The sequence below is a fragment of the Grammomys surdaster genome, unplaced genomic scaffold (assembly GCF_004785775.1).
Source record: "Grammomys surdaster isolate TR1022 unplaced genomic scaffold, NIH_TR_1.0 126158, whole genome shotgun sequence".
NCBI lineage: Eukaryota > Metazoa > Chordata > Mammalia > Rodentia > Muridae > Grammomys > Grammomys surdaster.
In genome coordinates this window covers 6,657,211-6,670,404 of record NW_021620966.1, presented here as the reverse complement: position 1 = coordinate 6,670,404, position 13,194 = coordinate 6,657,211, and the positions used below count along the sequence as shown (strand labels likewise).

Here is a 13,194-nt window from a genome sequence, read left to right as displayed (position 1 = left end):
ACATGGGCTGGTCATGGCCCCCACTACAGAGGTAGCAGAGGACTGCCTTGTCTGCCATCGGTAGGAAAGGATGCACTTAATCCTATAGAAACTTGATGCCCCAGGGATGAGGGATGCTAGCGGGGTGAGGTGGGAATTGGGTGGGTGAGTAAGAGAGCACCCTCTCAGAAGCAAAGGGGAGGGAGGATGAGGTCAAGAACTCATAGAGGGGAACCAGATGTGGGGACAACATTTGAAGTGTAAATAAATAAAATAATTATTAATAAAATTTGTATGCAAAAGTGTAACAATAATTTCATAAAGTTTTATTAAGACATGTGTCTTATTAAAGATATAAAGATAATTAAGTATGAGCCTTCTAGTGCAATAAATGCAATGGGAAGAGCAGTGTGCCTCATTGGTCAATGTTAGTTAATTCATTTGCATTCATAAGGCCTTAGTATACAACAAAGGAAAAGCCCACATAATGGTAGAGAAACAATTTTGTAAACAACTCACAAATACACACTCACACACACACACACACACACACAAATAGGAAGCTACAAAATACAAACAGTATTACATGTTACTACTTTTTCCTTTATGTCTACATAGATCTCAAATTATATAAATATTTGTGATTTAACTGTGAGTTAAATTTTTAAGTCATGGTACTTGATACATTAAGAGAAATCCTGGCTTTATTGAAGAATCATTCCTCTATAATATTATTCATATTATGGACATTAAGTAAAAATATAGAAACTTTTTCTCTAGTATAGATTAAAAAACACTTTGGATGACACTGTAATTTTCAGCTTGAATTTTCTTCTTAACATTAGATATGATTTTTAACTTTTTTCCTTTTATATATTTTATTTTAATTATACACATTTATGGCCTACAATGTGACAATTCAGTAATTACAAAATAAATAAACATCAAACCAAAGTAATTAGCTTTTCCATTAAAATTATAAACATATAATTATTAACATTTTCTATTAAATATTTTATGAATTACTACACGAAGGAAGAACAAAGGCTCTAATCATAAAGTTATGAAATGAACTAAGAAACATGACATAATCTGTATTAATTATGTGCTCTGTATAAGAAATGACATAGTAGACATAATTATTGGATATGCGTATATATGTGTGAATACATATGATTATATATATTTATCCCAGAACAGAATTACTTCCTGATACAATCTTATCAAATGTTCCATTATATGTGTGTGTTGCTACTAAATGCACCTAAAATCCCATAAATGTTAAGCAGATGTTTTACCACTGACCTACATACCTAATGCTATTTTATGTTTCAAAATTTTTGACCAATGTTATATACAGTATTGTCTTATACTTCCCTTCCAATTTCTTTCTTCTCATACCTGTTGACTCTACTCTCAGTGCTCAGGCTTTTACTGTCGAGTATCTTTACCTGCTTCTATGTGAGTCTCAGTTGACGTGTAACTATGCTTGCAAAGGCATGCAGAAGGCAGCATTATGTAATGCTTCTCCCTATCTGCTACCTGTCACAATATCATTATTCCTCTTCCACTATGTCCCAAAGGACCTTGGTGTGAGATGGATAGATATCCTACTTAGGGATGAACACTTATTAGTCTCTTATTCTCAGGACTTTGAAAACGCATGAGTCTCTGAATTGATTGTCACACGCTTCTCTATGAGGTTTCTCTAAAAATGAGTTTTTTTCCAGTCTATGAGTACAAATACACATATTTACAAAAAATATTAACCTCTCCATTTAGCAAAAATATTGGTAATAGATTCAAGCCAGTGACCTAGAAAGTCATATGGTTTTGAGAAGGTTTACAGTGCCAAGCACACATTGCCTCCTCCCATGGAGCAAATCTCAGATGCAATTGGAAAGTGGCAACTGTCATAGTACTTTTGCACTTGTAGATACATCATGGCTAGCAGGTCTTAATTATAGCACTTAAAGATCAAAATTGTATAATATCATTGATAACTTTTTAGAACTTCCTTTTGGTACCCAGTAAACTTTCTAGATCAAAGACTGAAGGCTTGATAAGACAGCCAATGTTCATTGGCCTGCACATACCAAATGCAAAAGCGGTGTCTTTTATGTTTAGACAACTGATAAAACAATACTACATATTTTGTATGCAATTCCTCAACTTATCATTGCTGTGTTAAAAATTCGCAACTGTATCTGTTTTATTCATCATATCTAGCTATTTGGGGATGTGTATGGGTGTGGTGTAATGTGTATGCAACTATATCTGTATGATCACCCTTCATGAATTCCAGAGAAGAAAGTAATTGTTCTCCTCTACCACTCTTTATAGGTCTGAATGAACTTGAAACTTACCATTCTGGAAAGTCTCATAAACTAGGATTTCCTAGGATTTATCATTCAGTCACAGCCTCTTAATTGTTGTCTTACAGACATATGAGTATGGGAGCAATTATATGAAAGCTGAACACTCAATTCATATCCTCATACTTTACAGAAAGTGTTATTTCTCATGCAAGCATTTTATAATTCTTCATATTTGGCTTTAAATCCCTTTAAATTCCATGGGTTAGCACTGAACCTGAATATCAAGATATGAGTTCTTTCCCAGTCTTTCCTAGATTCATTTGTGATATGTCAGTATCATTCTCCTGTTTAGCAAATACTTAAGTAGCAGAGTCCTTTTTGACTTTCTGTTTTCATATTATTCCTCTGAATTTAATTAGATATCATTTATATACTTAGCCTTTACCAAATTTGTAAGCCCTCTCCTCTTCTCTGGTCCTTTGACTCCTCTATCCCTTTCACTTTTCTTACCCATCATCCTCCTCTCTATTGTCTCTCCAGTCAACCTCCTCTCATTGTGAGTTAGTCAGGATTTTCTAGAGCCAAGAAGTCACTCTACCAAAATATTTATTAAGGGAATAGATTTTTACTAACACATCTTTCATGATTCAATCTGAGTACTGAACCAGTGGCTACCTTCACACTGGAGAATCAGCAGTTTATCAGTATGTATGGAAATGCCTGAGCATACTTAATTGAGCAACAAGTTTCTGGAGAATCAATGGTTTCCAATTTACAATGATTATAGGTTTTCATGTTATCATAGAATAACAGCAGCTACATAGGCAACATGAGTAACAGTGGATGGAATATGGGAAATAAAAGTTTGAACAAGAAATAATGGTCAGCAGGTAGGGCTTCATCTCTGCAATGTTCTACCTTTCTAAAAGGCACAATCATCTTGGCACCAAGTGTTCAAACATATGACCCTATTATGGACACTTCACAATTTACATTTAGAATTTACATTTAGAATTTACCTCCCATCCCACCTTCAACACTTGGAAAAAAATTCAATCCATTTTTTGATCACAGAACACATTATTGTAATTGTAATATTCTTGTCTATTCCTTATAGATTCTTGGCAGATTTCTGTTCTGAAACTTGCCCTTACTCAATGACCTCATCTAATTATTTCTTCTTCTTCTTCTTCTTCTTCTTCTTCTTCTTCTTCTTCTTCTTCTTCTTCTTCTTCTTCTTCTCCTTCTCCTTCTCCTTCTCCTTCTCCTTCTCCTTCTCCTTCTCCTTCTCCTCCTCCTCCTCCTCCTCCTCCTCCTCCTCCTCCTCCTCCTCTTCCTCCTCTTTTTGGTTTAGGTTTTCGATACAGGGTTTCTCTGTATGGCCCTGGCTGTCCTGGAACTCACTTTGTAGACCAGGCTGTCCTGGAACTCAGAAATCCGCCTACCTATGCCTCCAAAGTGCTGGGATTAAAGGCGTACGCCACCACTACCCGTCAACCTCACCTGATTTCTTCTTCCCCTTTAATACATGCTCTAGCTCTGTTGACATTTCTGTTGTTACTAATGTCTCTCCAGTATTCTAAGGCCAATTCATCTGTAGGCTTTATTTTGCCATGGTTTGGTTTTTCTGACCTTCAAAGCATCTTTTGCCTTTCATCATTCAAACCAGTGGCAAGGTCACTTCCTTAGTGAAGTATTCCCTAAACAGTGAGTTGGAAAGGTGCATTTGTTGAACTCAACTGACTCACTATCTTATCATTTGTAAATTTCACTTATTTTTATATGCCTGTAAATTATATTATTAACACTGTTAATGCTTTAATTACTTTCATGAACAAGCTTAGTTTTTTTTTCCATTAAGTTCAACTGCAGCTTTGTTCATCATTATATCCCTAACAGTCAGTCCTTGATAAAACAGGACACTAACTCATCACTTGCTGAAAGGAAGGAGAATGTTGCTTCTTTACCTATACTATAACTTTCTTTCACAAGATTTTTATACATATTGTGAATGGCAGTAAATTACTACTTTTATGAAGTATTATGTCAGGAAGAAAAGATATTTGGCTAGGGAGAAAAACTAACACACAATGAACTTTATTACATTGCACATTGAAGTTTCAGTCTATGTGTTGATGAAAAGAAAATGCATATTTCACAACTCAAAAGACATTTAAATTTAATGCCAACTCCTCTTATATAATTCTATTTCTTTATTTAGATTACTTTCTATAAATTGGTGACTTGCACAAATCTTAACTTTTGTCATTCTCTTTTTACTGAGATAATAGGTATAAGCCACAATACTTTGCAATATCTTAGAATTCAGTGAAAATGCTGAAATAGCAAAAAAAAAAAAATCCTAAATGGGGAAACAAAAAGAAATGAATTGATTATCCCATTTGTATTTGGAATGATGCAATACAGAAATTTAAAGATGGAAAGTCCCAGATATGTTTGATTTCAGTTGTAGTTCTCCTTGTACTTGCTAGCAGAGGTCATAAAAACTAAGATCTAATATAAGTCAATTAATAATTGATATTTAAAAGAATTAAGTTTATTCTACATGGGAGTTTCTGGAGAACCTTCAGCTGTACACATCATTGCTTCTAATCTCTTTTGAATGATAGACTGTACTTTAAATATTTACTCGTGAGCATTTAATTAGGAAATGTACTTTGTGCAGAAATATAAATAGGCACTAGAAAGAACACTGACAACTTCAAAGCAAAATGAAGTTCATCCTGCTGCTTTCCCTCATTGGGTTCTGCTGGGCTCAGTATGACCCACATACTACGAATGGGAGGACTGCTATTGTCCACCTATTTGAGTGGCGCTGGGTTGATATTGCCAAGGAATGTGAGAGATACTTAGCTCCTAAGGGATTTGGAGGGGTCCAGGTAAGATTAATTCACAAATTAAGTCCAAAGCTTACTGTACTATCATAATACTCTAATCAAGACTAATGACTTTAGAGCACAACTTCATTTCACACAAAACTTTGCTGAGAAAGTAAAAAAGTTTGGTAGTTGTGGCATTCTTATATTTATTGTAAGAATATCAAGAAGACCTCTATAATGTTCTTCCATAATATCTGGTGATTGTTAATCAATAGAACTGAATGTTTATAGGTTGAGAAGTAATGTCAGATTATCAATAGCTTTCTACAAGATTTAAGAATATAAAGTAAGCCATAGTCTGTTACTAATTATAACTGTTTTATTTGTAGGTCTCTCCACCCAATGAAAATGTTGTAGTTAATAACCCCTTTAGACCTTGGTGGGAAAGATACCAACCAATCAGCTACAAAATTTGCACAAGGTCTGGAAATGAAGATGAATTCAGAGACATGGTGACGAGGTGCAACAATGTTGGTGTAAGTGAAGACACATTTTCTTAAAATTATTATATATGAAAATATTTCTCTTTTGTGTCTATCTCTTTTTGTTTAAGCAGGTGTTAAATTTCTAAAATTTTACTTTACATTTTACGCGTTATTGAAAATAGAATTCTATCTTATTGTCAACCTTTGAAATCCTTGAATATATACCATTTGAGGTTGAAAGAATAGTACTCATAAAGTAAAATGTTGACTTTTAAAATTGATAACTGTAGAAACCTCCTAAAGTAATTTCATGGGCACTGATTCATATGTGAGGATTAAGTTATGTTTATGTGATTTCTCTTTCTAACTTAAATTTGTAGGTTTTCTTTCCCCATCGTTATTTTAGGTGGTAAATATCTGCTTTTTTCTATAATGAAGAGATAAGTATCTTCCTTCTGGTTTTTAGCCATGTAGTATATAAATTAAGCTATGTTCTTTCTCCTTGTAACTCTGTAAAATGTCAAATACAATAGACTCTTAAATTTATCCAGTGTCCTACCTTGTCAAACACTGAACTTTTGTATGTAGTTTTTATGGTAGTGTCTGTTTGTTTCTCCTTAAGACCTGTATATTCTTTTCAATAAAGTATTACTATTGTTGGTTTTCTTATTTCACGTTAGTTTTCTTTCTCACTTGACTCATTTTTCTAAAGTGAATATACAAAGCAGCAGATTAAATGTTTTAGAGAATTGCTGTGAGAATGTAATGAAACTATTAATTTTTGAGTCCAACTGAAGTGTGCATATTTCTTTTCTAGGTCCGTATTTACGTGGATGCTGTCATTAATCACATGTGCGGCTCAGGCAATGCTGCAGGAACAAGTAGTACCTGTGGAAGTTACTTCAATCCTTCTAACAGGGAATTCCCAGCAGTTCCATACTCTGGTTGGGATTTTAATGATAATAAATGTGATGGAGAAATTAATAATTACAATGATGCTTATCAGGTAATGAGAGAGACAGTTATGGGTATAAAGAACTGCCTATACTTCATATGCACAGAAATTTAAAAATGCAATTGGACATAGGAAAAAATGAATATTACTAATACAGAACGCTAAAAAAACAGAAAGGAAACATGTCCTGTATTTTTTTTACATTATTTTATAAGGATATGCTAATGACAATGATAAAGGTAGGAGTGCTCTTTCAAAAATTTGTCTGAAAAAATTAAAAGCTTGATTTAGTCATTATATAAATATGATGAAATGGAAAATATTAGAAATGCAAATCATATATAGAACAGTCTTCAAGACTGAGTCACAGTCTCAATTTTGTACTGGTATACTTAATATGAGCAACTTCTTGGCTTTGATTTTTTTGACCTATGTAAAATAAAGAAAAATGAAGGAAGAATAAAAGAGAAATGGAGAAAGAGATCTGGAGAGAACAAGAAAGTAAGAGAGAATGAGAGAGAGAGAGAGAGAGAGAGAGAGAAAGAGAGAGAGAGAGAGAGAGACTGAGACAGAGAGAGACAGAGACAGAGAGAAACAGAGAGAGAGACAGACAGAGAGACAGACAAAGAGAGAGACAGAGAGGCAGAGACACAGACAGAGAGACAGACAAAGAGAGAGACAGAGAGAGAGAGACAGACAGAGAGGCAGAGACAGAGAGACACAGAGAGAGAGACAGAGAGGGGGCAAGGATTATCAGAAATGAGAATGGACCAACTATAATGCTCACTTATCTTAATCTCTGATATTCTGTATATTTACAACAAAAAAATTTCAGACTCTGTGTTCACATTAGAACATCAATATATTCTTTTTTTTTTTAATCTTTTTTTTTTTTTGGTTTTTAGAGACAGGTTTTTTTCTCTGTATAGCCCTGGCTGTCCTGGAGCTCACTCTGTAGACCAGGCTGGCCTCAAATTCAGAAATCTGCCTGCCGCTGCTTCCCAAGTGCTGGGGTTTAAAGCATGTGCCACCACTGCCTGGCCACATTCTATGTCCCAATTAAAACCCATATAAAATTTTGCTATTGATAAATGTGTGAATGACTGAATGCTGACTTCCCAGACAGAAATACCTCTTTATAAATCAATTTTTTTTGCTACAACAGGTCAGAAATTGTCGTCTGACTGGCCTTCTGGATCTTGCACTTGATAAAGATTATGTTCGGACCAAGGTGGCTGACTACATGAACCATCTCATTGACATTGGTGTAGCAGGGTTCAGACTTGATGCTGCTAAGCACATGTGGCCTGGAGACATAAAGGCAGTTTTGGATAAACTAAATAACCTAAATACAAAATGGTTCTCCCAAGGAAGCAGACCTTTCATTTTCCAAGAGGTAGAACAATGTATAGTTTTTTTTTTAAAGTTTGATACTATAGTGTAATTACAATGTTTCTTCGCTCCCTTTTCTACCTCCAAATACTTCCATGTACCTACCCTTACCCTGCACACTGTCCTTCAGGTTCACGGCCTCTGTTTCTTACTTACTGTTATTATATATATATATATATATATATATATATATGTGTGTGTGTGTGTGTGTGTGTGTGTGCATGCATGTATGTAAAAATTATATATATATATATGTATATATATATACACATATGTATGCATAAATACAATCATATATGTGTATACATACTCAGACACACAACACACACATATATATTTCTAAATATAACTGATGTAGTTCATAATGCTTCATATGTAAGTGATTCAGTTCAGATATTGCTTCCCCACATGTACGTTTACAAGGTTGACTTGGTACTGGACAATCAATTGTTGTGCTCTTCCCTCAGGAAGGCTCCCTGTACTCTGTTTTCTATAGTTCTTTGCATAGGATTTAAAGTCTCATGGGATTTTTCTTTAAATATTATCATTGTGTAAACCATATATCAAATTTCTGTAAGCATATAATTAATAGTGTAGGTTAATAACTCATTCACCTGTAGATTTATCATTCTGTCCTTAAAAGTACAAATGTTGTTAATCAGAAATACCATATTTAATTCTTTTTTTAAAAAATGGTTATTTTATTTATTTACATTTCAAATGTTGTCCCCCTTTCTGGTCTCCCCTCCCCAAACTTCCCATCCCATCTCCTTTTCTTTTGCTTTTGAAAGGGTGCTCCCCACCTGGCCACCCACTCCAGCATCATCCCTCTTCATCCCCCTACACTGGGACAACGAGCCTTCATAGAAACAAAGATCTCTCCTCCCACTGATGCCAGATAAGGCTGTCCTCTGCTGCATATGTAGCTGGAGCCATGGAACCATTCAAGTGTACTCTTTCTTTGATGGTTTAGTCCCTGGGAGCTCTGGGGTGGTCTGGTTAGTTGATACTGTTATTCTTCCTATGGGGTTGCAAATTCCACTTCACCTCCTTCAGTCCTATTAACTATTAACTATTCCTTTGTGGTCCCCTGGCTCAGTCCAATGGTTGGCTGTGGGTATCTGCATCTGTATTAGGTGCAGGAAGAACCTCTCAGAGGATAGCTATGCTAGGCTCTTGTCAGCAAGCACTTCTCGGCATCAGCAATCATGTTTCAAGGCAGTGCTAAATTCATTAAGCAATCCCTTATTCAAAGATATCATTTTACAAGACAGAAATATCATAATGCTTACTGTCTCAAGCCAATCTTTCTGATTTTGAGTTTTGTCTTATGTTATTAGCATTGGAGGTATTTAAGGCAAATGGATGAAGCCTTTTCTTCAGCAGTAATGTTACTTGAAGTGTAATGAGTATGACCACATTGTACCTCTAATTTATTTAGAAAAGTTCATGAGTTTATAAGTGCTTCTAATGTTGACAAGTGTTACCTTATGGTGAACTAATGAATTGTCCCTTCTGGCAGTCATCCTGGAGGATAAAAATGACCCTCTCATAATTTGGATTGTAATTTGCTTTCCTTCAATAATGTGACATATGGTTTATGAATGAAATCAGAATGTAGGTATATAGAAAACCATTAGTAACATTTCAAATAACAGAAATATTTTAAAAATTTTAAATAATATTATCATTCAATAATATGATTTAAAGATATACATAAATTGACACTTGCCCCAATATCTCTCATAGGTCATTGATCTGGGTGGTGAGGCAATCAAAGGTAGTGAGTATTTTGGAAATGGCCGTGTGACAGAATTCAAGTATGGTGCAAAACTTGGCACAGTTATCCGCAAGTGGGATGGTGAGAAGATGTCATATTTAAAGTAAGTATATACTATTTCATCATTTGATCTATCATACATTTGTTGTCATTTGGCATCAATAAGATATATCTTCAAATATTCTAACTTACACAACTATGACGTTGTTGATTACTAGTTAAGCTTATTGTTCACCAACCCTTAATCATATTTTCATTTGGTATATTAATCACCTGATAGCAATGGAAATCCAAAATATCACTTAGTGATTTTTTTTTCTGTTCCTGGTAAGTCCCTTAGATTCTTAGAATGTTTGTTCATGATCTAATAAAAATATGTTAGTAAAAATAGTTGTGATCATAAGTGAGAGAGAAGTAACTGAAAATTTCAAAAGTGTGTAATTTAAAGGCACAGTTACAAATTCATTTTCATTCTATATTATATAATACGGATATCTTAATTTTCAATTCCATAATATTATAATACAATAAAAAAGATCTAAAGAACAAAATCTCAGAAAAAAATCTTATATAGTAAGACCTAAATGGGGATAAAATTCCCATTTATGTTACCATAGAAAATTATATATGTATATTTATATATATGCATATCTATATGAAAAACTTCTCATGAAATTGTTATTTATTTAGATAATTGAGAATGTCATATGTAATGTTACACTAAGCACTGTGAAAGAATAATGTGCTTATAAATATGCAGGAACTGGGGAGAAGGCTGGGGTTTCGTGCCTACTGACAGAGCCCTTGTGTTTGTGGACAACCATGACAATCAGCGAGGACATGGTGCTGGTGGAGCATCCATCCTGTCATTCTGGGATGCTAGGTAAGACAACATTCTTTGCAGCTGTGGAGTCTGCTCTTAATGACAGTAAAGCATAATATACTTCTTTTTTAATACTATTTTTAAACTTTTAGATTGTATAAAATGGCCGTTGGATTTATGTTGGCTCATCCTTATGGATTCACAAGAGTAATGTCAAGTTACCGTTGGCAAAGAAATTTCCAGAATGGAAAAGTAAGTCTTGGAGTTGTTTGAAGCATATTTTATTCCAGAAAGGAAAATTGTTCTGTTTAAGTTAATGTAAATTTATAGCATATGGAATTATTACTAAGTGTTCATTCACTATAGTTTTATAAAATGAGGGCAATGAAGAAGTACCTGATAGTGAAAATGAAGTAGTTGAAATATTAACAAAATACAGGGCAAAAAGAGTTACTCCTGGTAAAGCCCTGACTCATAGATTTAACATTGAATTATGCCTGCAAACACCAAAAGAAATTTTAAATTCTTTCTGCCCTTGGTACAATAAATGTCATAAATGTCATCATGCAAAAATACTTTTATTTTTCTGGTGGAATTAGAGAGCATCTGGTTTGAGGTTGATTAAGGAAATTATAGTAGATAAGAGCTTAGGAGAATCACAGAACAGTGATTTGAAGAAGCAATCCATGGGTGCCTTGAATTATATCTAATATATGTTTGTTTATTAGTTGCATATGTGTAAACAATTTCAAAACTTAACTAAGCAATGAGACTACCAGATATCTTAGAGCTACGTGAACTATCATATCTTAGTGGAAAATACTAGCCTTATAGAGACACATCAAATATATATATACATATACACATACAAATACATGTATATGCATATATATAGTATAAATTTGCCAGATACTTTTTATTCCCTTTGAATAAAATCCCTTTGTTGTGTATACAAATTTATTCTCTTTTTGAAGTACTCTCATGAGTAGAATAACTTTTTAGAGGTATATTCAAGTATTTTGCCATCATAAGATACTCACTAATATTTTGATAAACTTAATACTGCCAGAACATTTTGGCACATTTTATAAGCTATTGGCAAGAAATCAACTAACATTAACATAAAATTGTTATTTTAAAAGAATTTTCATTGGAGATTTTAATTTTTATAGTAGCCAATAACTATGTCTCTCTTTTATGTGTATACTGAGGCACATTCATGTAGTGTATAGTGATTGAAATATTTCAGGGAGTAACTGAAGTCTGTTTCAATATGGTTGTAGAGAACCTCAGTTTGCACAGAAGTTAAAAATTCAGTGAAAACAATTAAGGACTTAGATAACAATTACCCACTGCAGAGACAGAATTAGCCAGTGGACTTGGTTTTGGTTTTCTGTAGTGGCAAGAGTCAGGGAGCTACAGGCATTGAATTGATGTGATTCTTTTAATAATTAAGGATCAGAATGACTGGATTGGACCACCTAATAACAATGGAGCAACAAAAGAAGTGACCATTAATCCTGACACCACTTGTGGCAATGACTGGGTCTGTGAACATAGATGGCGTCAAATCAGGTGGGATGTCCCCTTCAGGTCTTGTCTAACAAGGAAATTGTTTAACCTTTTATATTAAACTGTTAAAATGTTGAAATGAATATTTTACTCGATGTTGTGTTTTTAGGAACATGGTTGCCTTCAGGAATGTAGTCAATGGTCAGCCTTTTGCAAACTGGTGGGATAATGGCAGCAATCAAGTAGCTTTTAGCAGAGGAAACAAAGGATTCATTGTCTTTAACAATGATGACTGGTAAGTGGATAGTGATTAAAGATGGAATGTATAATATTATACTCCAAGACGCTGCTTTTCTTTCCCTGTTCATTTATATTTTTCATATGTGAAAAATCTTTAAACAATGAATTTAAGCCACAAACATGTTCAGTATACATAAAAAATAATATATGCTTTCCTATTTTTCTTTTGTGTTAATAAAACTTTGTTTTTGTGATCTTTAACTACAGCATACAATGACGTAGCATGCATTCATATTTACAAGCTCATTTGAAACATTTCACAAAACACATAAACAGTAAACATATATCTTAACATCATAAAACAATGTTCCATATTAATACTGGAGAACTTATCCCAGTACCTTTTATTATCAATTATGTATGTCCATTTTACAGTCTTAAGTTCTCTATTTGTGTATTTTAAATATTTTAAGGCATATGTGTACTTGCATCTGGTTTATGAGTTGCTTCAGGAAGTACTTACTCTGCTTTTAAAGTCATCAATATTGTCTATTCACCTGCAGTACTTCTGAGTCTTCATTTATGCCTCCTTCATCTGGAGTACTCTAGATCAGATACCAGAAGTGGTGCTCACAACCTTTCATCCTAGTACTGAAAAAGCAAAAGCATACATATTGCTGGATGTTTGAGGCTACCTTGATCTGCATAGTGAAGTTCAGTTTACCCATAGATATGGAGAGAGACCATATCTTACTAACAAGCAAAGCAAAGCAAAGCAAAGCAAAGCAAAGCAAAGCAAAGCAAAGCAAAGCAAAGCAAAGCAAAGCAAAGCAAAGCAAAGCAAAGCAAAGCAAAGCAAAGCAAAGCAAA

The 13,194-nt window shown here is 34.0% G+C and overlaps 1 protein-coding gene across 1 annotated transcript in view; it reads left to right on the top strand.

Moving 5' to 3' along the window:
- Positions 1-5,008: 5,008 nt before the first annotated feature.
- Positions 5,009-13,194, top strand: part of LOC114612355 (pancreatic alpha-amylase) — a 9,055-nt gene continuing 869 nt past the window's right edge. The window contains exons 1-9 of the mRNA XM_028757309.1: positions 5,009-5,197; positions 5,527-5,673; positions 6,440-6,628; positions 7,743-7,973; positions 9,719-9,852; positions 10,510-10,632; positions 10,725-10,824; positions 12,029-12,147; positions 12,254-12,379. Coding sequence (XP_028613142.1) covers positions 5,030-5,197; positions 5,527-5,673; positions 6,440-6,628; positions 7,743-7,973; positions 9,719-9,852; positions 10,510-10,632; positions 10,725-10,824; positions 12,029-12,147; positions 12,254-12,379 — 1,337 coding nt within the window. The 5' untranslated portion in view covers positions 5,009-5,029. The remainder of the gene's footprint in view (positions 5,198-5,526; positions 5,674-6,439; positions 6,629-7,742; positions 7,974-9,718; positions 9,853-10,509; positions 10,633-10,724; positions 10,825-12,028; positions 12,148-12,253; positions 12,380-13,194) is intronic.